This window comes from Plectropomus leopardus, chromosome 12 (genome assembly GCF_008729295.1).
Source record: "Plectropomus leopardus isolate mb chromosome 12, YSFRI_Pleo_2.0, whole genome shotgun sequence".
NCBI lineage: Eukaryota > Metazoa > Chordata > Actinopteri > Perciformes > Serranidae > Plectropomus > Plectropomus leopardus.
The window spans coordinates 31244831-31270706 of record NC_056474.1 but is presented as its reverse complement, the minus strand read 5'-3'; the positions used below and the strand labels follow the sequence as shown (position 1 = coordinate 31270706).

Below are 25876 nucleotides of genomic sequence, written 5' to 3'. Positions count from 1 at the left end.
TGAGGCCAAGGTAACACATTTACACTTTTCTGAAATTAAAAAAAGATTAATAATACCATACAAATAATGTTACTCCAGCATATATTTGATGAAAAAAATATATATATCAGTATGACATTTTTTACTATTTGTGCTGTAATGATAAATATGTGTAAATGATACTAACACTGTAAGAACTACTATTTTCACAGTCACAAATTTGTAGCCTAAATGTTGTTATATCAACATATTGCAAGCAATAAAACAGAACAAAGTTTGTAATTTATTTTTTTCTTTCTGTAGGAGGAACGTTTCTTCAGCTTGAAACGTCACTCATTTTCACAGAATAAAATCCTTTAAGGGGATCTCCCTGGTGTGCAGGCCTCTATGTTTTTACAGTTTCTTTCTGTATAACAAATACCATGAAGGAACATGCTAACCGTTTGGTAGAGGCCTATTTAAAATAAAATGAAATAATAATAATAATAATAAAAAACAAATAAAATGGAAAAGAAAAAACAACAACATGGATTTTTGTTCTTATCGCCCCAAAGAAATATAAAAGGCAAAGATTTTTTATCAATTAATGAGGAGCTCAAAGGGTTTAAACTCTATGGAAGTTAGTACACCTCTCCGAAGTATTGTTTTCCATTTCCACACATATTTGGATGAGTGATAAGTCTAATGGCATTACTTTTGGTAGTTTGATAACACTACAGGGATGAGGCAGAGAGAGAGAGTGAGAGAGACAGAGAGAGAGAGGGACAGAGAGCGGGAGAGAGAGAGAGAGAGAAAGACATACAGAGAGACAGGCAGGGGTGAAGGGCCTGCAGGGGGGAGATGGGGGGTGGGGGTGGGGGTGAGGTGGCGTAGATAAATAGATCTCCCACAGATGGATGACATTATGACAAAAACACTGCTGGGACACGTAGAAATACATGCATATTTTGAAGACAACTATAGCCCGGCTAGCTCAGTCGGTAGAGCATGAGACTCTTAATCTCAGGGTCGTGGGTTCGAGCCCCACGTTGGGCGTCACTATTTTCTTTTACAGGCATGCACTAAACATGAGATTATGAAATTACACTCTGAACTGGCATTGCTTTAACAAGCCACAATTTAGAGCTATTTTCATCTACTTCACTTCACAGCAAGAGCAGGAACCACTGACTGGCTAACAACCTAAATGTGTTGTACTCTTTGTTAGATAAGCTCTCATTCACACCCCTCACCCGCTCCAACTCAGACATTACACAACCAACAGCATCCCCTCCCCCTTGCCCCTCACTCATGTGTGTCAGCTAGTTAAGCAACAGAAGTTCAAGGAGGGGGTGGGGGTGGTTTAAACAGCAGCAACGTGGAGCTAAACACAAATTACTTATACATGTACATAGACATACATGACACAAAAACACTGTTTCTAATACAATAATAAACTGTTTCCGCCCGGTTTCGAACCGGGGACCTTTCGCGTGTTAGGCGAACGTGATAACCACTACACTACGGAAACTCTGACAAGCATGCTCTCCATGGGAGTTTACAAAGACTAACAACAGTATGCTGAGCAGCACTGATCACAGAGTTGTCTGCACTACACAACACTTTCAACAGACACTAACTGAGCCTCACCCACAGCTCTGATTGCTATGTGGTGTCCTGAAACATGGACAGCGACACTCTGCAGCAAAAATATAAAACAATGCGTACTGTGTCAATAGCATGCGTTGGTGGTATAGTGGTTAGCATAGCTGCCTTCCAAGCAGTTGACCCGGGTTCGATTCCCGGCCAACGCAAGCTTTTCGTACTTTCAGATTGATTTTAATTCAATCAACAGATCTACTACCTCTTTTTATATAATTCAATATATTTCCATTCATCTGTCTTATCCCAGACCAGGTCACAGGGCATCAGGCTGAGTGAGGTACTCCTCCTTGGGACCCCCAAGGTGTTCCCAGGCCAGATGAGATTCATAATCCCTCCGGCATGTTCTGGGTCTGCCTCGGGTTCTCCTATCAGTCGGACATGCCGAGAAAACTTCTCAGAGGAAGCAACCTCAGCTGGCCCATTTGGATGCAAAGGAGCAGCGGCTCTACTCTGAGCTCACTCCAGATGTCTGAGCTCCTCACCCTATCTGTAAGGCTGAGCCCAGACACCCTCCAGAGGAAACTCATTTCGGCTGCAGGTATCTGCGATCTCATTCTTCCGGGCTCTACCCAAAGCTCATGACCATAGGTAAGGCTCAGAAAATAGATGGAATGGTAAATTGAGAGCTTTGCCTTCTAACTCAGCTCCCTCTTCGTGATAGCCCAACTCAACGCCTGCATCACTGCTGAGGCCACGCCAAACCACCTGTCCATCTCACATTCTTTTTTTGCCTTCACTCGAGAACAAAACACAGAGATACTTGAACTCCTTCCCTCCAAGAATCGGCACCTTAATGTGGTGGAGGGGTTTGCATGTCCCTTTGACCCTGGAAGCTCTGTTGTCAGGGGCAAGTAGCTCCTGGTAGGGTTTCTCAAGGGAGGGGCCAGACTGAGAGTGATTCAATAACCCTGGTCAATCTGCCAGAATACCTCACCCAGTATGAGGACCCTGCCTGCCAGCCATGCACGTGCTACATCACTAATGGCACAAAATACTGTATATTGCTACATCTGCATCTGTAAATTCAGAGTAGTAGTAGTAATAGCAGTATTAACAGTAGCAGTAATAGCAGGAGCAATTACAATGTCATTACTGGTAATTGTAGCACTAATGTTACTATTGACAAAAACAGTCTAGCAATAACAGTACCAGTAACACTTGTATAGTGACCATAGTAATAAAAAATAGTAACAGTCACAGTAGTAGTAATAACACATACACTCACAGTACCACAACCAGTAACACAGGTGACAGTTTGGGCTGCACCTAACGATTATTTTTTTTTATCGATTAATCTATTGATTATTTTTTCGATCAATCAATTAATCTAGCGATTATTTTTTTTTAACTGATCTAACTATTAGTTTTTATTACTTGATTAAATATAACAACAATTTACCAAAATACAATTTTAAACTTGTCTTACACTGCAGGGCATTATTCCCCAACAAAAATAGCCCAGTCTTAACTGGTGATCTGTGTTTTACAGTCTGATATGAAGTCTCTCCAAAATAAAATTAATGCAAGAGCTTGTTCCACTCAAGTAAAAGGAATGTAGTGCAATCTACATTTAACAATCCACAGCAAAATAGATAAATAATGTAAAATTCAAGTCACTTTTAGGAGGAGTAACAAAACAGTTACTCTTTGCTACAGTAACAAACCTCAAATCTAACAGCCCAACAAAACATCTTACAGTAAAATTAGTGCAATTTGAATAACAGTATAACTTTTCTCTACCATAAATAATTATAACCAGTACATTCTTTCTGCATCAAAATGGACCAGCCTTAACTGGGCCTTCAGGCATACAGCTGCCTGCTGATATGAGTGCTGTATTTTCATATTTATAAGCACATATTTCACTTATTTATGAAGTTGTGCAAGCTCTTGCACAGCAAACAACCCCATCCTAAAGATGTTTCAAAATAAAATGCATTGTATCAGCAACTGATGGCATTCTGTCCACAGAGACACAGTCAGATAGTTTTTGTTTTGAAAGGGAAGCAAGGAAGTTGAGGTAAAACAAACATCTTTGTATTTGCGTCGACGAACGTTATGTGAATCGACGTATTCACGTAATACATTACGCCCAAGCCCTAGTGACAGTATAACAGTATTACAAACAAAGTGCCTGTGCAATTGCAACAATGCACTTGACAGCATGCATACACACACACAGAACCTCACAATTACTTGTCACTAGTATAATAATGCCTCCCTGTAAAAGCCAGTTCATTACCTTCCCAAATTTCAGCCCCCTAGTGCAAAAACTGTGACCATCAAAGGATTGTGAAATTTGTTTTTACCGATCAACTCAGCAACCGACTGAACAACATACTGAGCAACCAACAGAGCTAATGACAGAAAGATCTGTAGAGCGATAAATTAGAGACAGCAAAACAGAACAAACTGGATATACAGCACAATGTGGCAATGTAGCCAAAAAACAGAGATATGGCAAAATCTATAAATATGGGTGTGTGTGTGTGTGTGTGTGTGAGAGAGAGAGAGAAAGCGAGAGAGCGACAGAGGTTTGGGGGTGGGGCTGTGGTAGAAAGCTGGCAACAAAGTCAACTATCAATGGAGAAAGCACATAACACAGACAGCAGAGCTGCAGCATCAGAGGAGCAGGAATGCCGCCCCCAGAGCAAGTTGAGTGAACAAAACTACAGCACAAAAACCCAGTCCTTAATTTCGTCCTGGTTGATGGCTGATACCAAAGGTGGGCAACACCCAGAGCCTAAGGAGGGAGTCTGCCCAACCTGATGACCAATCTGCATCAGCAATTTAGGTTATGTTATGTTTTCTGATAATTTCTTTATGACTGAGGAGGAGAAAAAAGTTGATAACATGGATAACATGGTTGATAAAAATGTATATTTAAAACCAAAAAAGGCTAAATATTATTTTGGATGGTAAAATTATATGCTTGACCAGTGGAGTTTTTCCTTCTACCAGCATCCTGGGCCAGTGAGTCAAACAGTTAAATTCAGACACCGCTCTGAGACCACATTGGAACATACATAGCAAAGATAAACCTCAGAGGGATTACTCACGCTTTAGATGCTTGCTTCTGGTTGGAGTACTCTTGAACTGTCATTCCTGTCTGGGTTCAGCCAAAATATGCTTACTTCAGAGAGAAAAAAAACACATTAATGTTAGTGTCCTGTTTAAGACAGTGTTACCCACCATTTATAATCAATAACACAATTAATGCCTTTTATTAGCAAATGCATTAATGGACTGTGCACTTATTAAAAGTGCCTTAAAAAGTGGGAAAGATGGCGCCCCTGTGTTTGGCTTGACGTCTCCCTCTCCTGGGTGTGTTGTTGTTTTTCCTGTACCTACTACTTGTTACATGGAGCGTGTCACTGCTGCAAGTGCATGATCGCCTGACCCTTCTCAACATCCGCGAGTCGTTGCAAAAACTGCCTTTTCGTGGCTTTGATGGGCATTTCCTGGTGTTCATGCCACCATTTCTACTGCGTCCTTTTCTGCATCTTTTCTGAAAGGCTTTTAAATCAGTAAATATTTGATATTTATGATTAGGACTCATGTTAGTTAAAAAAAAGTCAATGAAAATAGAAAAATCAATTTTAACGTTTTTGAAGCTTGATTTTGAAAGGCGCATTTTGTGCGCAGAGCGATGCTTATGTGTGTGACATACAAGCTGGTGCTAAGAGGAAAATATATATATATATATATACACAAGCACACACACAAACCTGACTCATTCTAGTCAGTAATAACATAGTGTCACACCAGACAAATTCAAGCACTGCATAGAGCTGGCGCTCCCCTGAGGGTGTGTCCTCGCTGCAGCGACCGCGGATTCGACTCCAGCCTGCGGCCCTTTGCGTCATGTCATCCCCTCCCTCTCTCCCTCTTTCACGCTTAGCTTGTCTCAGTGTTAATATCGTTGTCCTGAACTATTACAAATTCCAACCACAGTCAAAATTAATCATTCACCTGGTTGTGCGAGTCTGTATATAAATGTTTTTTCCTCAAGAAAGTCAAAATAATTCCTATCCCTCCTCCTCCTCAAGTATTTATACTTAGGTAACATTTTTGCATCAAAGTGCTGCATTATGGAAAATGTTACACACCGTCGTTCAGCTTGAATGCCGCAGTTACGTTAACTGCTAGGCTCCTCTAGTGCACTAGATTAACCTCTTACAGGGCTCCTCGACATGGCTCGCGACCATTAGCTTGCTAGCCTAAAGTGAGGTAACATTACCTGTTCTCTTCAGCCCAAGTTCCAAATTCAGCAGACGTCCCGAACTCAAACAAACGAGCGGAAATTATTCTTAACATTCCTAACTGCAAAATTCTACTAAATTAAACCGTCCAGACCCACTTTGAACGGAGTGAGTTTCGCTGATTTTCTCCACGCGTGCATCGCGTTAGCTTACTGTGCACCTCACTCGCGCGCTCCCATCATGCCTCACGGCAGCGAAACATGCGACATGCTCCGAGGTGCGTACATGGGCGGTGTGATATTATTACACCGGTGCAACATTATTGCAAATTGCTAAATATGTTTTGTAACAACAAAGTACTGATTTTTAATCACGTACTGTCCTTACAGTCAGGTGTGAATTTACCTGCCTCCTGTAACAGATTTTTTTAAGTTACCCACTGTCACCGGTGATGTGTTTATTTCATGCTCTCAGGCGACGTCGGGTAATTTCTGACTTTTTGGTAGATTCCCAGGAAAACCATCCAACGCTCTAAATGCTACCTTAAGTGCCACTTTTATACGTTTTTATTGTTTTCTGTTATATTTCTATGAAGGCAATGATGATAAGTAAAATAATTTAGACATTGTAGACCAAAAGCGTCGAGAACGTCACTCTGATGACATGTTCAGGTAAAATGGGACAGCTAGGAAGGTAAAATCTGACAACCATGCTGGTTTGTTCTTTTTTGTGATAATTTTGGCTGTGTTCACACATGCGGCATACATTTTGGCAACATTGTGGCTTTTGTTTAATCTTAGAATTTACAGAAAAGTTGTAAAAACTTACAAACTTTTTGATCATATCAAACAGTTTCCCCCCTAGCTTATTTTCAGGTTATTTCCTTGTCATCATTTACTGTGTTTTTGCAGTTTGCAGGACATTTTCCTGTGTTTTTGAAAGAAATCAAAGCAATTTTTCAGGTTTCAGAAGTTTAAATGCTCCTGAATGCAGCGCAAGAAAATAGCTTCACTGGTTGAAAAAATACTTTCCAATAAATTCAACTATAATTTATACTGCGTAAACAAACAAAGAACAGAATGAAACATTGAGGCATGAGTTTGATATTTTATCCTTTGAGAAAATCAAGCATTTTAATACTGTAAACATCCAAAGAGATGACTCTCCTCTGGGTCAGTCGGTGCAGCAGGTCTGTCGGAGTCACAGTGTCTGACTCTGAGTCCAACGTGGAGCTGGATAAATAAAGATTCAAACAGTGTTCATGGTGTCCATGTGGTTTTCTCGTGCTGTCAGGGAGCGCTAGCGTTCATCTTTTCCTGGCAGCTGTCCCACAGGTTCAGCAGTCTGTTGTCCTTGTTGGCGCAGAAGTCGGCGAAGTCTCTGAGCAGGCGGTCGGCAAGCCTCTCGTCTCCCAGCACGCCCGTCCTCCAGGCCTTAGTCAGCATGGTGTTGTAGGCCCAGTAGTACCCGACGCGCTCCTCGCCACCGAACGGCCCCTGGCTGTTTGAGGTGGTGGAGTTCCTGCGCCTGCGCTGCTGCCCGCTTGAGTACTTCCTCTTGGAGTACGGCAGCTGCAGGAACACGGTGCCTGACAGGACAGGAGCAGAGTGAAGCTTTTCGCCTTCAGAGAGACAGAAGCTTGTGTGTTTTTGTGTGGCAGTGAGACGTACCTGTTACGTGGATGTACTGGGGCTTGTTCTCGGAGGGGAAATTAAATGCAGAAGCAGAAAACTTGTCGTGCACAAAGCCGAATCTGGTAGACAGAGCACAATATTTACAGAAAAAAAATTGATGAGGACCTTTTACAACACTGCTTGCACACAGACAAATATTATAACACTGGAAATCAAAAAAATCCAGTGTCTTTGTGGTTGAGTGACCTCATGCAATTCATCCAGTTAGAGGAGATAAAATACTCACTTAGAGGCTCTAAAGACACATTCTTCTCCATCTGGGACCCAGTATTGTCATATGGTAAGGTAAACTTAAAGCTCTGCCGGATTCCACCTCATTTCTAGCTTTTTTAAAACTTATTTTCAAGTAATTTTCTTGTTCTTTTTTACTAATTTGTTGTAAATTTGGGGGTAACTTCTTATAAGTTGCCTTATTCCCATTTTTAAAAGAAATCAAGCAAATTTGATCTGCTTTCAAAGGGTTGACAATGCAATGACATTTCTAAAACTTTCAATGTTTTTTTTACTTATTCCATGACTTATAGGCCTAAAAATGTGAATGTGAAATTCCTCGACTTTTCCAAGATTTCCAAGACTCTGGGGAACCCTGTTTATGATAAAATGTTAAGAACAACCTGTAGAGGATGGCCTCCTGGAAGAGCTGCATCCTGTCCCAGTACGTCTCTGGTTCGAAGCCTGTTGGAGGAATGAAGGTGGACAGATGTGAGACACACGGCGTTAACTGGATCACAGCGGCCTGTCAGTCAGCCTGCTTCTGTACCTTCAAACAGGTTGTCGCTGCCGTTCTTCAGCAGACACTGGATGTTCAAAGGGATGAAGAGCTGGGCTCTCAAAGGATCTCCGTACAGGTAAGACGTCAGCGCAAAAGGAACCTCCAGCACAGGGACCAACAGGAAGCCACAGGACGCTGCCTTCCTGTGCCACCCTTGAACCTGACAGAAAGTTACTGGTTAAAAATTGTCAGTGAGGTGTCCTTTTTTTTGGCATGGACAAGCTGAGGTAATCTCAACCTGTGTCCGAGCGGATATAGTCATTGTCAGCGTCTGCAGCAGCACAAGTTAGAGACAAACACACACAGCTCAGAGCATCAAATCGCTTAACTATTCAGCCATTAACTAACTACAAACTTGCAAATCCCATCTATTAACATTTTGGTAAAAACAACCCTTCAGAGAGCACACCATAAATTGATAAAATATTGATGCACAACTCATTAATAATAATAATAATAATACTAGAAATAAAATGGGACAACTAGGAAGGTAAAATGAGACAATCTTGGGGTTTTTTTGCTGCTGTTTTGCACATTTTACATGCTTTTCATTCTTTATTTTTTGATCATTTTGGCTGTGTTCATGCATATGGCAAAAATTTTGGTAAGATTGTTTATTTTTATTTATTCTTGGAATCTCCAGCTCAACTCCTACAATAAGTCTAAAATACACTGTGGAAAGTAAATTGTTACATTCATACTGTTAAATGCAAAAAACATACCAAAGAAACCCATTCAAACTGACATTTTTGATCCCACAGCCATCGATGCATAAAAACATGCACTGTATTATTTCTGGGTGTCATTCTGGGCTTTGGCCTTGGAATTTGTCATTTTTACTATTTTCCACCTGATTATGTTACTTTTACCTTATTTGGCATACGGAGAAAATACACGCTATTTCCACTAGGTGCACTGTCACAATCGCTAATCATTGACATATCCCAGGCTGTGATAATCAAAAATGCTTTGCATGTAATATACTGAAAATAATTAATTTTTGGTGTTTTTTGTAATCTAAAAACATGGTGTCATCATGACAGGTCCCCAAAAAATGTCTATAAATATGTAAAAATGTCTTAAATATCAGCTTTAGAATTTGGATTTTCCGTCAATTTCAGCATGAGGGTACACTAAAAAACCCACCCTTGAATTAATGTAATCACAACAGTAATGTAAGAGGGACATCACCTGAGCACTAAAATCAGTTGCGTCCAAAACTTTCTTAAAGGACATTGGAGCTGGTAAAAAATTGTGTTGTTTTTGCTCTTTACAGCTGTTATAGCTGCTGTTTGGTCAATTAGAAAAAACAGGACTTCGATATGACGTTAATAAACAGATTTCACAGCCATTGCGTCTAAAAGAAAAATTGTCACAAGGTGACTTTAGTTCAACTTATATTGTTTTCAGTGAGCTGCCTGTCCATTTCTTGGGCAACATAATCAGGCTATTTTAACCACTGTTCTGTTTAACTATAACACAAGTAACTGAGCTCCATTATGTCATTTTCTACAGAAATGACCTATTTTGTATTTAAGAGTGCAATTTTTGCCAACAGGTGACAAGTTTGCACTTGTTTAAAGTCAAGGGATACCATCTGAGTCAATGATGTGTCCATTTAGGTTATAGCATTGCAACACTAAATCAGTGAAGTGCTATTTTAAAGCCTGAGAAGTTAATCAGACCAGCAGATCAAAATCCAGGGTAGTGTTTTATCCTTTCATCTTTTGAAAAAACTTTGGGAAGAATCTGAATGCTGCTGCACTATTCAAGAAATTATGGATGCCAATAGCTCCCGTTGACAATTAAGCACACACATGCAAAAAAAAATGTATCTAGTTACCATCTCAAAGAGCACTGCAGCAGTGACGGCCATCCAGTGCAGCTTGATCTCAAAGGCAGAGTTGAGGGAGAAGTTGCCATGGTAGTAACAGCTGCACCACTCGGTTCGGTCGCTGCGGTTGTTGACGTCCACGTCCAGAGTGACCGTCTTCTGCTCCGGGACTGTGGCAGCTGGGGGGCATACAGTGGTGGAGAGACAGGAAGATGGGAGGCGAAGGAAGCAAAAGAAGGAGAGATGGATGGCATGATGGGCAAGCGGAGGGAGGAGTGAGAGCAGGTGGTGAGTGCAAAGTGAGACTGAACTTCCTCCAGTCCCACATGACGTTAAAACAGCATTAATGTGGCGTTATTACAGCTCAAAGAGAGGTTTCCTGGTAAATAAGAGCAGCTAGAACTACAAATAAGATTAGAATGTAGTCTGTGTCAAATGAATGATTTCAGCATCACATTAAGACTATTCCAGGAAACCAGTCTAAGCTGTCAGAGTGCAAACTGGGAAAGCATTAATCTTGCAAAGTTGTTGCTGTAAAGATGGAAGCATTTTGAAATCTGCGGAGATCAAATGGAGCTTTTAATGGTCGCATGAAGCAAGAGTCGAGTAGGCACTGTCACAATGCGCTGTGATAGTGCCGTATATCAAAAAGCCAGGAGCAGAGCGACAGGTGAGGACAATACACACCACAGCACTACTGACCCACAGCCACTAACACCACAGCATGCACTGAAAACACCACACCACCTACTGCTGCTCCGGGATCACAATAACCACACAGCGTGCACTGATTGGATGGTGGGGATGAGAAAATTTGATCAGTGATGTAGGAACTTCGCACAGAGGCGGAGCTGCTGTGGACGGATCAAACTACAGCTAGAGGACACACTGGTCATGCACTACACACTGGAGAAGACAGATGCAGATCTACATACAGTCCACTGTCAGGAGAGCTGAGGCCAGCATGTCTGTCGGACAGCAGGGACATGATGATGGAGGACAGATGTGATGTCATGACATGTTACATGGGGGCAGTTCTGAGGTGATGGTCAGAATCCTGCTTTGTGAGTTGGAAACTGATGACATTATTTGAACTATGTAACATATGAATTTTTGAGTAATGGCCAAAAACATGTTTTGTGAGGTCACAGTGACCTTTGACCACCAAATTCTAATCAGTTCATCCTTAAGTCCAAGAGGATGTTTGTGCTTAATTTGAAGAAATTCCCTCAAGGCTTTCTTGATATATAGTGTTCATGAGAATGTGCCAAACAGATGGATGTATTGACAACTGGAAAAAATAAAGTCTCAGGTTTAAGAAACACTGACTGAGTTTTATGACCAAATTTGTCGAAAAAATCTGACGAAATTTGTCTGTGACAATATGCAGTTTCCAGTACAGATTTGCGCAAAACAATAGTTTTGAAATGTCGAAGGTACAAATGTCAAATTGTAAGATGACTGTGTTTCCACTTAGTGATGTTCTGCGACTTCTCTGGCAACAACATTCCAAGAAGCATGGTGATAGATGTTCAAAACATTAGCAGCTTTATTTCTATTGTAGCCACCACACTAGCCGTAATTATTTCCAATCCAAGGCCATGTAGGCACGTTATGGGAGCGATAATGGAAAGGCGAGCCCATTATACGTGGGAGTGTCCATGTATGAGAGATTTCTGGGAGGTGATAGTCCACGATTTCACAGAGGAATTGTGGATTCAAATTCAACTTTTGAAGAGTTACATGATGCAATAACAGCTCTTGTAGCTCCTGCTGCATCATGAGGGAGCCAGTTCCTACTGACAAGCACATAGTCATAGCATCATGTGACCTAGAAAAGCCAAAAAAAGTGTTTCCATTGCAGTTTTGTAAAATATGGCTTTTTTAAATGGCCTGAAATACCACCTCATGCGAACATAAAAACTGGGAGTTTTTTCAGAATTGATGTGTTTCCTCTAGGAGTATTTTATAATTGCAATTACAATTTGCACAGTTTGAGGGTCAATGGAAACCAGCCTAATGAAATGGTTTGAAGAGTCATGTTTAGTGTAAAGCCGGCATTATTTGTCTTAACTAATTTTGTCAGCCATGTAGACTTTATTTCATCTAATCCATGTATTTAAGGCTAACATGAACAGCTAATGATAAAAATAAAATTGGAAACAGCATTTAGTCTAAAAAGCCTTTCAAATAGGAATTTATCATTTTAACTGGTTAAAATTTCCAACTAAAAACAAAGAGCATTAGCTGGATGTGGATGAATGTTGAATGGAAGCTTACAGGCTCAGTGGAGGGTGCTCAGTGTCTTCCTGGGTCATGTGAGGGGTGGATATTGTGCAGGTTTGCTGCACTGCTGTAATGTCTGCATGAATAATCATCAGCAGCAGAAAAGCCAATTGGGAATTCTGTTTGTATTTTTGGTTTCTTTGACACCACCTGACAAGGAGTCCTGAGACCGCAGCCCTCTCTGTGCCCCGTGTGACATGTGAACACTGGAAGCTCTCTGAAGTGGACTTGTGTGTGATGTGCATCAGACCGGATGAGGAGGAGACTGTGGCTCCTCTGCAGTGCAGGCTGGGCCTGAAGACCGGGCTGGGTGTACCTAGCAGTGCGGCAGCCTGGCTGCGTCCCCCAAAGCTGCGGCTGAAGGAGCTGTGCCTACTTGCGTAGGAGGCGGGCCGGCTGGGCAGCCAGGGCAGGAGGAATGCTGGGAGGTCGCAGGGTCGCCGCTCCTCTAGCACAAAGGCCACCTCAAACCACTTCCTCTGGAACAGAGCAAAGTCCTCCAGAGCTGCGGGAGACCAGCCGCCGGCTGCTGTGGAGGGAAGCTGGGAGGTCGGGCCTGCAGAGGACAGGACGAAGAATATCATGACAACACCCACTGGAAACATCTACATGAGAAATATATTTTTCTAATTACCTGACATGAATTATAAATATATACAAGTACAACCATGTGCAAAACTGTATATATATATATATATATATATATATATATAAATAGATAGATAGATAGAGAGAGAGAGAGAGACAAAAAAGAAGCCTGAGAGTGCATTTTAAATCTATTCACCGTCCTTCTCTCCGACTATCCTGTAGAAGTAGAACCCGTAGACGAAGGTGCGCATGGCGTCTCCAGAGGCGTGGGCCACCACACCTTCATCGAGCATTTTCTAGACAAACAGACAGAAACAGAGCACTGCTGAGCAGATACAGCGGTCTCTTCTTAGAGGGACACTTCAACCCCAAAAATGAATATATACTGTAAAACGTCAATGACTGGCCCGAGTTACTATTTGCTTTTATCATTGAAGTCAACAGGCTTATATTTGGGACAGGCAGCAATATGGGATGGGCTTTTAATTCCTATCACACAAAACTGTTTGCTCAGCAAAGATGGAAATACAATTAAAAAAAAAAAATTCACCCTTGGAAAACTAGGCAAATTATTATTTAAAAAAAAAAAACATGGGAAGAAGGTAATGAGCATCAAAAGATGAAATGATTCAGAAGTTAGAAAGAAATCTGCCCAAAAAACTAAAACTAAATAAATAAATGAAAAAAAAGAAAAGGTAAAACAAAAAAAACATATTTATTTACAAATTGAGAAATGACCTGAAAATGCATAAAAATGCAACAAAAAAAAACCCCAAAACAATTCCATAATATAATTTTAAATATATAATTATGAATATAGTTCACTGGACATTTTTCCTTCGCTTAAAAAAATAGTCCTCTACATCTACTAATCTTTTTTTTTTTTTTTTTTTTTTTTACGTTTCTCTTGTTTACTATGCCAGTAATATGGTCTTCTTTGGTGCTCATGGTTTCAGTAAAATTAACTGAATGCCAAAAGTTTAAACATTTATATTTGTATTATAAGCAGCTAACTAACATTATCTCCAGCAGGTAGCCAACAACCCGGTTTTATACATCAAAAGAGCCTCTATAAAAATGAACTGCGTGGTAACCAGGCCGAGGTATTTGTAAATATGTGCAAACACATTGGGCTTATAAAAGGGACTGGACGTCTTATTGGGACTAGTTTTTTATTTGAAGTTTTACAGTACTTTCCCTCTTACGAGTGTGGAAAAGATGTAAATGATTATTGTAGTGGAGCAGCTGTGTGAAGAAAGTTTGGACAAAAAAGTATTTGAGTCAATAATAATATTTGTGGTAGTAGTAATAATACAAACTAACAAAAGGACAGTCAGTGAAAAGAAAAAAAATATTTCGACAAACAACACATTTTTTGAAAAAGAAAGAAATGAACAAAGAAACCAGTAGTGTGAACAAGTCCAGAGGTGTGTCTATGTGTGTGTGAGTGTGTTTCCATTTGTCTGTCTGCCTGTAAAGTGTATATCATTGCCTTTGCTGTATGTGTGTGTGCATATATGTAAATGTAAATCATAGATTTTGGGGTTTGTTGCGACATTAGCTTAGAGATATCAGACGTAGAGATGTCTGCCTTCTCTCCAATATAATGGATTTAAATGGCAATTATGTCTCCCTTACATCTTTTCTTTTCCACCAATGCAAAGCAAAATTTGAGACACACAACGTTTACCTGCATGATATCCACAGCCATCCCCTGCGTGGCCACACCCTCCACGTTGTTGACCAGCCAATGAACGACCTCTGCGCTGATAAAGCAGTTGAGCGGCAGGCCTTTCTGCTCAGGGAGCAGCTGCACACCTGTCCTATAATAACACAGAACCCAGTAAAACCCAAGAACCTGTTTTCATTTGATTCAGATGAGATAACAAGGAAAACTAAAAGCACATGCTTAATATATTAACATCTTTGCAAATTAAAAAAAAAAAAAAAAGAAAAAACATTGGTTACATATCTGCACACTGGTTATCGTAGCCACATGGAAAATTCTGATGAAACTAGTTTTCGTTAACCCTTAGGGCCTGCTTTAATCACACATACTCGTATCACTCTGCTCACAAAATACGCTTTTCAAAATCAACCTTTAAAAAATATAATACATTAATATTATTTTCTTCTTTCACTGAGATAATTTTTAAACATCAGCCCTAATCATGAATATCATATAATCATTTATTTTATCCCTTTAAAAGCCAGGTTTTTGTCATGATGCCACTATGTTTTTGAATGGAAAAAAACAACACAAAAATGAATATACTACATGCTAAGTAAATTTTGTTTAGCTGATCACAGTCTGGAATATGTCAATGATTAGCAGCAACATTGATTGTGTTTTAGTTAGATTTAGTTTACACAATGTATTTTAGACTTATTGTAAGAGCAGAGCTGGAAATTCCAAGATTAAACAAAAATACACAATCTTGCCAAAATATATGCCATATGCATGAACACAGCCAAAATGATCAAAAAATTAAGAATGAAAAGTGCGCTGTAACTCTCCATGACAAAAAAGAGTGAGTTTTAACATATCAAGATCCATATCAAGGTGGTAGTCACACATGTGCAAGTTACAAACAAGTCTCAAGTCTCCTTGACCTTAACCTTTGACCACCAAAATCGAATCAGCTCATCGTTGAGTCCAAGTGGACGTTTGTGCAAACTTTGAAGCAATACCTTCAAAGTGTTCTTGAGATGTTGCATTCACAAGAATACATGCTTATGAACAACACAAAAACATAATGCCTCCAGCCTCGGCTGCCGCCAGCATTGATCCATGAAAGTGCAAAAATTTCATTTAAAAAAATCAAGTCCTTTAGAGTCATCTGTCTCAAGTCCACATCAAATCTCAAGTCATAAATACCAAGTCAAAGTTATGTCGAGTCTTCTCTCAGTGTTAGTCAAGCAAGTCTTAAGCCTTCAAATGTGCGACCCAAGTCTGACTGGAGTCAAGTCATGTGACTCAAGTCCCCCACCTCTGCCAAAAAACACACAACAAGTCTTACGTGGGATGTTTGATGGCATCCAGGATCTCCAGGAGCGTTGAGGAGGAGGACAGAGAAAGGGCTCCCGCTGCACACTGCCCGCTGTCAACACATCACTGATCAGTGCCGAAGCTCAGGTTATTCTTTAAGCAGATTTTCATTTATCATCACGTTGACAGCAGTTCTCACTAATTCTCAGTTAAAGTGTAATTACTGGAGCATTTAATGGAGTGAAACATTTAAAGAGATAATTCAGATGTTTTTGAAATAGTGAAATGGTGTTGTGGTGTTGGTGGGGTACTTATCTATAGACCGTGTGTCACAAAGAGCAGATGTCTCTTACACTCTGAGGTTTAAAGCACGAATATGAGATTGAACAATTTCCCTAAAATAAATGATAATTGTTTTATTGTGAGGGCTCTGATTGTTTTTGGCTTTCTGGACTCTGACAACACACAAGTATAACTGAAAATGTGTTTATTAATGTAGCAGGTTTATTTGTTATTATAACAGGTGTGTGTCTTCCCTCATTGGGATTTGATTCTTTTATTGGAGTGTGACCTTTTTTTCTTCTTTGGAATTTGATCTGTTTTTTTAGGTATGTTTTTTGTATGTATTGGAGATTACTTCTGTTCTCCCTTAACCTTAGTTTAACCATTTAAAACCTGAGCAACATGGTTTGATTTTTTTTTTTTTTTTTCAAAAACATGGTGAGAAGGCAATGAGCAACTTAACAGCACATAGCCAAACAAAAGCAAGAAATTAGTAAAAAGTTACAAAAATATTACTTGAAAAAAAAGCAAAAAAACAAAACAAAAAAAACCCCACAGCAAAACAAAAGTAAAAAGCAAAAGATACACAAAAATGACCTGCACCTACCAGTGCTAATTGTTTACCATTACTATATTTCTATTTTATATTTTTATATACTTTATATACTACTTGCTTTATGCTGGCATCTGAGCGACTGTAACAAATCACAATTTCCCCCCGAGGATCAATAGTGTTTCTGATTCTGATTCTAATTTTAGAACATTTTGACCTGACAAAGATTCAGGTAGGATGGAAAGGTTGTCTTCAATTAGCGTGTGTGTGATGGAGTGAGGGTGAAGGCGTTCCCTTTCCCTCTACAAGTGTTTTTGCATCTGTGCAGCTCACAGAGTCAGAGATTACCTGGTGTCTGCGGTGCAACTGCTGCTGGCTGCAGTCTCTGCTGCAGGCTGCACTGCTGCTCCAGCTGTCACTGCTGGCTGCACTCCTTTCTCTGCAGCCTCGTTGGCTTCAGCAGGTAACTGCACAGTTTAAAGAACTTCAGTCAATTCACTGTTGCATTTAATATGTTGGATGTGCTTCCCCGATTACCAAACAGCACATTTTCTCACTTACATCTCCCAGTATTCAGAGATGCAGATGTTTGTTTGTCCAGTGCTGAAACACCTGACAGAGTTCTGCTGCTGTACAGTGGAGGTGAATTCTATTTCTGTTTCTGGTAATAAGCTATACATACAGTTTTCCTCTAGCTTTAAAAAAATAATTTTCTCAATCTGCTAATTTCTTCCAATTTGTGGAGCATTTCCTACCAAGTTGCTAAATGCCCTTTCCCCCCCAATTTAAAGTTATTTTTAGGTTGAACTACTTGTAAAAAGCACCTGAAAGCAGCAAGAGAGAAGTAATGTCACTCCAGGTTGACACTGTGAGCGCCACAAACAAAATCTGATTCACTTCCACTGTATAGTGGAGGCAGAAACCTCAGATACAGATATCTCAAAGCCTGGAGGAATGACAACAGCAGAGGAAAGTGAAGACAGTATGTTTGATTCTTTCTGTTTCGAAACTCAGTGCTGATGTCATGCACAGAAAAAGGAGCGGGCCTAAAAAGTTGATCTCGGTCCAGTTGTGATGCAGTACGTGTTAGTTACACCAGGATCACACCTACATGGAACTCTCTCTGGAAGTGGAGAGCACTGATTTCAGGATTTCAGCTGCTTACAGTGTATTTGCTGCCATCAGTATACAGCAGCTCTGTATACTGATGGCAGCAGAGACGTTGCTGGTTATTAAGATGCCCGACATCAAACATCTCATGGTGTCCCTGAGGGGAACGATCTTTGACTAAATATTTTTGTATATTATTTTAGTTTAATTCAGCTGTTTATCATTTCCAAGATATAATGGTTATACCTATTCTTGTGTGATTCAAACAACATCCAGGCCTTGCTCTACATGCTGAACAATCGATTTTCAGCTTCCTCCCAAAGAGCTCTTTCTGAAAGAAATTTAATTTTTACCCTTAACTTCAATTTTTTTTTCCTTACCATAACCTTTTGAAACCTGAGCGAACTGCCTTGATTTCTTTCAAATACATGGGAAAATGGCAATCAGCAAAAAAAGAAAAACTGAACCAAAAATTACGGTAACCTAGTAAAAAATTACAGAAGACAATTACACAAAAAAAAGAAAAAAAAGAAAGGACATAAAGGAAAAATAAAATTCAAAATGGCAAACAAGACTTGGTGCTTAAAATATAGAATTATGTAACATAACTTAAAATATGTATTTATGATAATTACAAATATATATTTCTTACCAAGCTGTTTTCTTTTTGTCCTTAGACATTTTTCCTATCTTTTCAAAAAAAGACAAAATCTAAAATCTAATCTAAAAATTAAATCTAACTTCTTGTGGAACATTTCTTATCAAGTTGCTTATTGCCTTTTTTCCCCCCAGGTTTTTGAAAGAAATCGCACCAATCAGCTCTGAGTTCAAAGAATTAAATACTTGAGAAGAGCATCTGAAAGCAGCGCAAGAGCTGTGATGTCGCTCCAGGTTTCATGGGGTTAACCAATCAATCACTAACTGCTGCTATCACCATCAAGATCTAACCTTTTCATGATGTACACCTTTTTTTCAGTGCATTACATTTGCAATTTATGTGGTCAAATTAGGAGAACTAACCTCACTGAACGGGTTTGAAGTCTAAATGTTTGAGCTGTAGGGAACTGCTGACAGCTTGAATCGTCACAACGAAACTTTGGAATAAATGTGATTCCGGTGTGAGAGCTGTAAGTGTCACTACTGTACCTACCTGCAGGCACTACAGCACTGGCACAAAGTTGAAACACAATAAGAGTGAAAACTGGAATCTGATGAGGCACTGCAAGTTCAAACATCATGCAACTCCAACATAAAATGTTTCTGCACGCCATGCAGTAAATGCAGTGCAAGTTAGAGGAGCTACAAACACATGTGGACACACACAAACACACACACACACACACACAACAAAGCTTGAGCGATGCCAAGGGACCTCATTACTGACCTGAGAGTGATAGATGTAGGAGGAGCGAGGGCTACGTATAAAATCCAAAATAAAGGCAGCGTCCTGTCAGCACACAGGAGGAACATAACCCAGAATCAGACACCCAAAGCCCAGCAGCAGAAACACAGCAGAGCAGAGCGGGTCGGGGCCGGGGAGGGGGCAGATGGAAGCAGAAGCCCCAAACCAAAGCAAAGAACCATTTTATCCAACAATTTTCATGGTGATTAAAACACATTTCAATGTGTCAGCAGCAGCTAAATGCCTAAAGCAAAACATGTATTGTGATACACATACACACACACACACACACACACACACACACACACACACACACACACACACACACACACACACACACACACACACAGTACAGCTGCTCACCTTGCGGGGACTGTCTACATATGTTGAAGCTGTGGCGACACTTGCAGGGTCACTGACGGCTGTTGAGGGCTTTGCCTGCTGCTGCTCCTCCAGAGTCCTGATAGGAAGCAGAAAGAATGCAGTTAACCCTTAGGGCACTGCTTTAATATTACTCAAAATTGTATCACTCTACGCACAAAATGTGCCTTTCAAAATCAATTATACATTATATTTATTATACATTAGCATTGTTTTCTGCTTTCATTGAGTTCAATTTTAACCAACATCAGTCCTAATCATAAAAATCAAATAGTCATTCATTTTCAGAACTTCAACCACTTAAATGCCAGGTTGTTGTCATGATGCCACTATGTTTTTAGATGAAAAAAGAAGAATTATTATCAATATACTACATGCAAAGTTTTTTGTTGTTTTTTTTATTATCGCAGCCTGGGATATGTCAATGATTAGCAGCATCACTGATGGGATGCTGAGTGACAGTGCACCTGGTGGAAATAGCATGTTTTTTCTTCATATGCCAACTATATTAAAAAAAACGTGAGAAAAAAAGTAAAAATGACAAATTCCAAGGCAAAAGCCCAGAATGACACCCAGATATAATTCAGTGTATGTTTTATGCTTTGATGGCTGCGGGATCAAAAATTGACGTTTCAATGGAGTATTTTTTGCACTCAATACTATGAATGTAACAAATTTGTTTCCACGGTGTATTTTAGACTTATTGTAGGGGCTGAGCTGGAATTCCAAGATTAAACAAAAATACACAATCTTGCCAAAATATATTCCATATACATGAACACAGGAAAAATGATCAATAAATGAAGAATGAAAAGTGCCTAAAATGCACCAAACAGTCCCTGAGGGTTAAAGTGAGATTCATGGCTCAGACGCAAACAATATGCTGGCCTGCAGTCCCTGGAGACACCCACTTCTGGTTCTGCTCCATCTCCAGTAAGGCTGATAAAGCTGATGTGCCTTTCTTTCCCTGTGGGGGCACCACGGGCTCAGTGGGATACGTAGGGAGAGGACTGGTAACCTGCAGTCCCTTCATTGGTGTGCCCTTCTGCTACGTGAAAAAAAAAACAGTGTCCATTTAATGGCAGTAAATACAGATGTCAACAGAGCAAATGTTAAGAGATGTTGGTACATATGTTGCAAAATATCTTCTGTTTGTATGTAATTTTATATATTTTATCATTAGGTTTGTTATTAGTGTTGCATTCAAATGTTAATGTTGAAGGTGATCAAAGTGGCCCAATTTTTTTTTACTACAATGCAACATATTTTAATGTGCAAAGTAACTACTGCTAGATTCATGTTGTGGAGTAAACTAACAATATTTCTATCTGCTGTTTAAAAGTAGTGGAGTAGACATATGAAGTAGCAAAAATTAAAAAATCAAAAAAGCAAGAGAGAGGTCAAAAAATGCAAAGCACAACTTCAAGATGAAGTTGTCAAAAATTGAAAAAAATGATTTCACTATGAGTGTTAGGTTCATAAAATATGAAAATATGTGTAGCCTGAAATAAAGCTGTGACATCTACAGGAAACTGTAAGGAAATATTTCATGTAAAAACATGTAGTGTAAATTAAGAGCCTCACTCTGATGATCCTGTCAGAGCGATGGCGACGCCGGATGCGGTTGAGGCCTTCAAGGAAGCGGATGAAGCCATCCAGCAGGACCCCAGTCCCCGCTGCCACCCATCCCAGCACCTGCTCCCTCCCCGTACACGTCCCAGTGCCCCTCCCCGTCTGCCACCCGCCGAGCTCCTCCAGCCGGCAGCAGCAGGAAGCGAGTCCTCCAGAACTTCAGAGAGTCGATCAAACTGTGGAGGAGAGGAGAGGAAAGCCACAGCAATCATATATATATATATATATATATATATATATATATATATATATATATATATATATATATATATATATATATATATATATACCATGGACATATTTCAAAAAAGTCATTCTTCTGACTGTTGTGTTTATGAGCTTTGAGGTTATGTGGAAGCTACAAAGAAGATAGGCTGTATTTTAATGCTAAGAGCATTTAACCAAGAGGCTGGTAGCTGTTTCCAGTTTATTTATATATTAAATATATTATTTTATTTTTTATATATATTGTATTTTTTATTTAATCTAGGTCACTCTGCATGGTCAACAGTTAACATTAATCCCATATCACACTTAAAATTAGATCACAAATTGAAGTGACTGAAGTGAATTAATAAAAAAGATGCTGACCACTGACTAAACATTGACTATTGTCACCATGTTTATGCATTTATGACATCAAGTCAGCAACTCATGTTATAAAATAATGTTGTTATCGATGTTAGTATACTCACCTGGCATGCTTTACAGTTCAAAGTTTGCTTGCTTGCTTGCTGCAGCTAACAGATGCAGATACTAAAATGTGCAACTACTAAAAGTAGTGTTGACACTGTTTGCACCATTTCTGCTGAAACATTACGCAAACATCACAACTCAGCAACTTGGGTATCATCCAAGTTTCCCGATTTCTCACTCCTACTTTCAACTCTGGAGGGCCGTTCATGTGCTCGTTACTAGTAAATACAGTAAATACGATGTTTCCCAGGAGCACGTGAAGGCAGCATATTAGTGTAAACTCACTCAAACTCATATCTCAACAGTAGATCACACATTAGGCTTTGATTTGACCCCAAACAAAACATAAATACACACATTTGAGCTCTGAAATCAGTAAGAGCTAAAAATAGATATAATGTGTATGTGTTTGAGTATTTGTGTGAACCTGAAGTCCTCAGAGCCAGCAGAGCAGATGTACTGGTCCAGGTAGTTCCACTTGTACTCCTCCAGTCTCTCGTGGCCAAACTCCACCCAACAGGAGACAAACTGAGCATCAGAGTGCGGAGGACACAGACTGTAGCTGTACTGGATTTGCGCTGACTCGTATGGATACCTAAAACACACACAAGCACGCACGCACGCACGCACGCACGCACGCACGCACACACACACACACACAAACAGAGAGGAAGCCCGTCTTTAATCCTCTGTCATTATGGAATAGGATTCCCTTTTTTTGTTGTATTTCTTTCTGCATTTTTTTCCCTTTTTTAACCCTTAGGGCCCGCTTTAATATTATACACACTCGCATCACTGCCCACAAAATTCGCTTTAACAAAAATGATGCCTTACTGTCATTTTCTAATTTCACTGAATTATAATTTCTTTTACCAGCATCAGTCCTAATCATAACCATCAAGTATTCATTAATTTTCAGAATTTTAACCCTTTAAATGCCAGGTTTTTGTCATGATGCCACTATGTTTTTAGATGAAAAAAAAAACACAAAAAATAATTATTTTCAATATAGCATGTTTTTTTCCATACGCCAAATATGGTAAAAAATGACACTATCAGGTAGAAAATTGTAAAAATGACAAATTCCAAGGCAAAAGCCCAGAATGACACCCAGAAATAATAAAAAGCATGTTTTTTATGCATTGATGGCTGTGGGATCAAAAATGTCAGTTTGAATGGGTTCCAGTAGAGCATTTTTTGCACTTAACAGTCTGAATGTGACAGCTTTGTTTCCACAGTGTATTTTAGACTTATTGTACGAGCTGACCTGGTAATCCCAAAATTAAACTAAAATGCACAATTTTGCCAAAATGTATGCCATATGCATGAACACAGCCAAAATGATCAAAAAATGAAGAATGAAATGCCTCTAAAATGCACCAATTGAAATGCAGTGAGAACACTTCCCTGAAACATACGAGTCAGAAATCAGTAGATAAAATATGCTGGTTTTTCTTTCATCTTTTATCCATTTGAAAGGCTCAACATGACAAGTAAAGAGTTCTTCATATGTTTGGGGATGCTGGGTATACTCACTTGGGCAGGTAACGAGTGACAGTGATGATCTTGTCTTTGAGGCAAACTTTATGGAAGGTGCGGCCCATACTAAGCCAGTAAACTGTCTCCTCCTCCTCTGCTCGACGCAAAGACACCAAACCTGAAAACCAGAGAAGAAGAGGGTACATGCAGTCACCCTGGCTCTGTTAATGTTTTCTAACATATTTTTAAAATACTCAGAGACTATTGTTTTTCTATGAGTTATCACAAAAACACTTTTAAGTTGTTATTTATTTTGGTAGTAAAGCTTTTTTTTATATCCAATGAATATCCAATATCAAGTTACCTTTAATTGGACTTCCTGCAAAAAGTCCTATTTAAAAATCAAATAATGTTTGGTTACAGTCTGATAAAGAATACACTGGACAACCTAAAGATGTCAAGGGTTTTAAATAGATATACCTACAAAACTGATATGATATGAAACAGTCAGAATGTTTATATGATGTTAGAAAAATTAAAATTATTGTGTCAGTCTGACTAAAACTGAACTTTTAAAATATATGTAAACATGTTAGTGCAACTGAAATTGGACTATATCGAATTTCTCATAATTGGACTAACACACCCAAATAATTGGAAGTCGAGCTATTCCGTCATGTAAACAGCTCAGTCAGACTTAAACTGGAATTGGCATTCTGCGTGTGTTCCTGGTCACCATCCTCCCTCTGTGGTTGGGATAGACTGTTTGTTATTTATAAGGGGGAAGGGATGCTGTGAAACTGGTCAGGCATTTTAAAAAATGTAAGAACTGAGAAGAGACCTGTTTTTCATTTTCGCTTAGGCAAGGGGTATTCAACTTGTAAATTCAGTATTTTATATATATATAAAATATTGAATATTTATTTTAAACAAAAACATTACACCGCAAATAAATAAAGTACAGTCCCACAACATCAGCATGAAAGCTAAGTGATGTCCTCTTGTGAACGGGGCCGCAGCAAAACACATTTTAGCCACTTACAAAAAAAAATCAGTACCAAAGTGTTCACTATATTTGAAACTTGTCTCCTCTTTAGCTTCCACAGCAGCTGATGGAGGCAGGGGAAGAGCAGCAGCTCTGCCTTTCACTGGAGTAAAATTTTTGATATAGCGGCTTTGAATACCCGTCGGTAAGGGCTGTTTAAGCAGTGAAAATGTTTTACATATAGCATAGGCTACACATACTGATATTAATATTTTTAGGGGGCTTAAAACTAACCAGTGAAGGCAGAGTTTGCTTTCGCTGTGTGATTATTTGTGCATGACGCAGCGGTTTTCTACCCCAAAGTTATTGTAAATAAACAGTCATGATGGTGATTCAGACTATATCACAGACTGTATAAATAATATAGCTGTATAGCAGCTAGCTGAAAGTGGGCATATCTCCACATACCAAAGTGGAGTCAGAAAGACTTCCATCAATAAGTGGATTCTTCCCCGGTGCTTGTATACTGGGACAAGGACAGTAGTCCAATGAAATGGCCTAATTGAGCTGTAACTGTAGTGCCACTAAACTGTGCATGTAAACGCACTGAGTGATTTACCTCTGGAGTAAAGAGGGCTGCTGCCGAGCGGAGTGGCCACAGCCGGCTGTGGTTTCCTGTTATTGGGCTGGACGATAATCTGGTAGCCCTGCATCAACCTCTGACAGATAAACTCCTCAAACACCTGTGATGCACTCATCACCGGCGCTTCATCTTCCCGTCTGAGAGAGAGACAGAAGCATGAAAACAGATGAATAAACAGTCTGAGCCTTTTACTTGCTAAATGCTGCTCAGAAGAACCCATATTGACTTTATTCATGTAATCCTTTTGATTTAAAAAGGCAGTCTTGTTGAGACTAGAATATCTTTTTTAATAGAGAACTTTGTACAAAAATAACAGTTCAAACATAGATAGATGCACATAATACATATTTTCACTTAATAAAAGCCATTACAAATGCAACTGCAAAATAATTTTCTTCACTCAAGTACATAAGTACAACTTTTTAAAATGGAATAAGAGAATGCAGTTTTTGGAGCTCATTCCATTTGTGTGTAACAGTATTCAAAGCCATGTTTTCCAAGTTCAGTGTGGACATGAGGTGCAGCTAATGTTAAGATGTCCCGACACCTGACAATGTAAGTACTGTGTTTAATGAAACAAGGAGCAGAGGTAAGTAGGCAGTTTGTTCAGTAGAGCTTTAAAAATAAAAATACAATGCTGGTCCCTTCTGTTTGTTAAAGAGGAGCGTTTCACCTTCACATAGAAGATGCTTCAGTGTGTGAGAAATGTATCAACCGTGTTGATC

The 25876-nt window shown here is 39.5% G+C and overlaps 1 protein-coding gene and 3 non-coding genes across 4 annotated transcripts in view; 2 read left to right on the top strand and 2 right to left on the bottom strand.

Annotated features, from left to right (window-relative positions):
- Nucleotides 1-941: 941 nt before the first annotated feature.
- trnak-cuu lies at nucleotides 942-1014 on the top strand. The gene has a single exon. It is a non-coding gene; the product is annotated as a tRNA-Lys (tRNA).
- A 402-nt stretch (nucleotides 1015-1416) lies between these two features.
- Nucleotides 1417-1489, bottom strand: trnav-aac. The gene has a single exon. It is a non-coding gene; the product is annotated as a tRNA-Val (tRNA).
- Nucleotides 1490-1700: 211 nt separating this feature from the next.
- On the top strand, nucleotides 1701-1772 carry trnag-ucc. Its single transcript has one exon. It is a non-coding gene; the product is annotated as a tRNA-Gly (tRNA).
- A 5152-nt stretch (nucleotides 1773-6924) lies between these two features.
- Nucleotides 6925-25876, bottom strand: part of depdc5 (DEP domain containing 5, GATOR1 subcomplex subunit) — a 34961-nt gene continuing 16009 nt past the window's right edge. The window contains 18 exon segments of the mRNA XM_042497240.1: nucleotides 6925-7413; nucleotides 7496-7578; nucleotides 8134-8194; nucleotides 8280-8451; nucleotides 10135-10304; nucleotides 12728-12967; nucleotides 13196-13295; nucleotides 14690-14822; nucleotides 16020-16100; nucleotides 17172-17290; nucleotides 19318-19380; nucleotides 19699-19795; nucleotides 20628-20764; nucleotides 21301-21381; nucleotides 21383-21524; nucleotides 22472-22639; nucleotides 23581-23701; nucleotides 25128-25288. Of these exon segments, the coding sequence (XP_042353174.1) occupies nucleotides 7115-7413; nucleotides 7496-7578; nucleotides 8134-8194; nucleotides 8280-8451; nucleotides 10135-10304; nucleotides 12728-12967; nucleotides 13196-13295; nucleotides 14690-14822; nucleotides 16020-16100; nucleotides 17172-17290; nucleotides 19318-19380; nucleotides 19699-19795; nucleotides 20628-20764; nucleotides 21301-21381; nucleotides 21383-21524; nucleotides 22472-22639; nucleotides 23581-23701; nucleotides 25128-25288 (2428 nt within the window). The 3' untranslated portion in view covers nucleotides 6925-7114.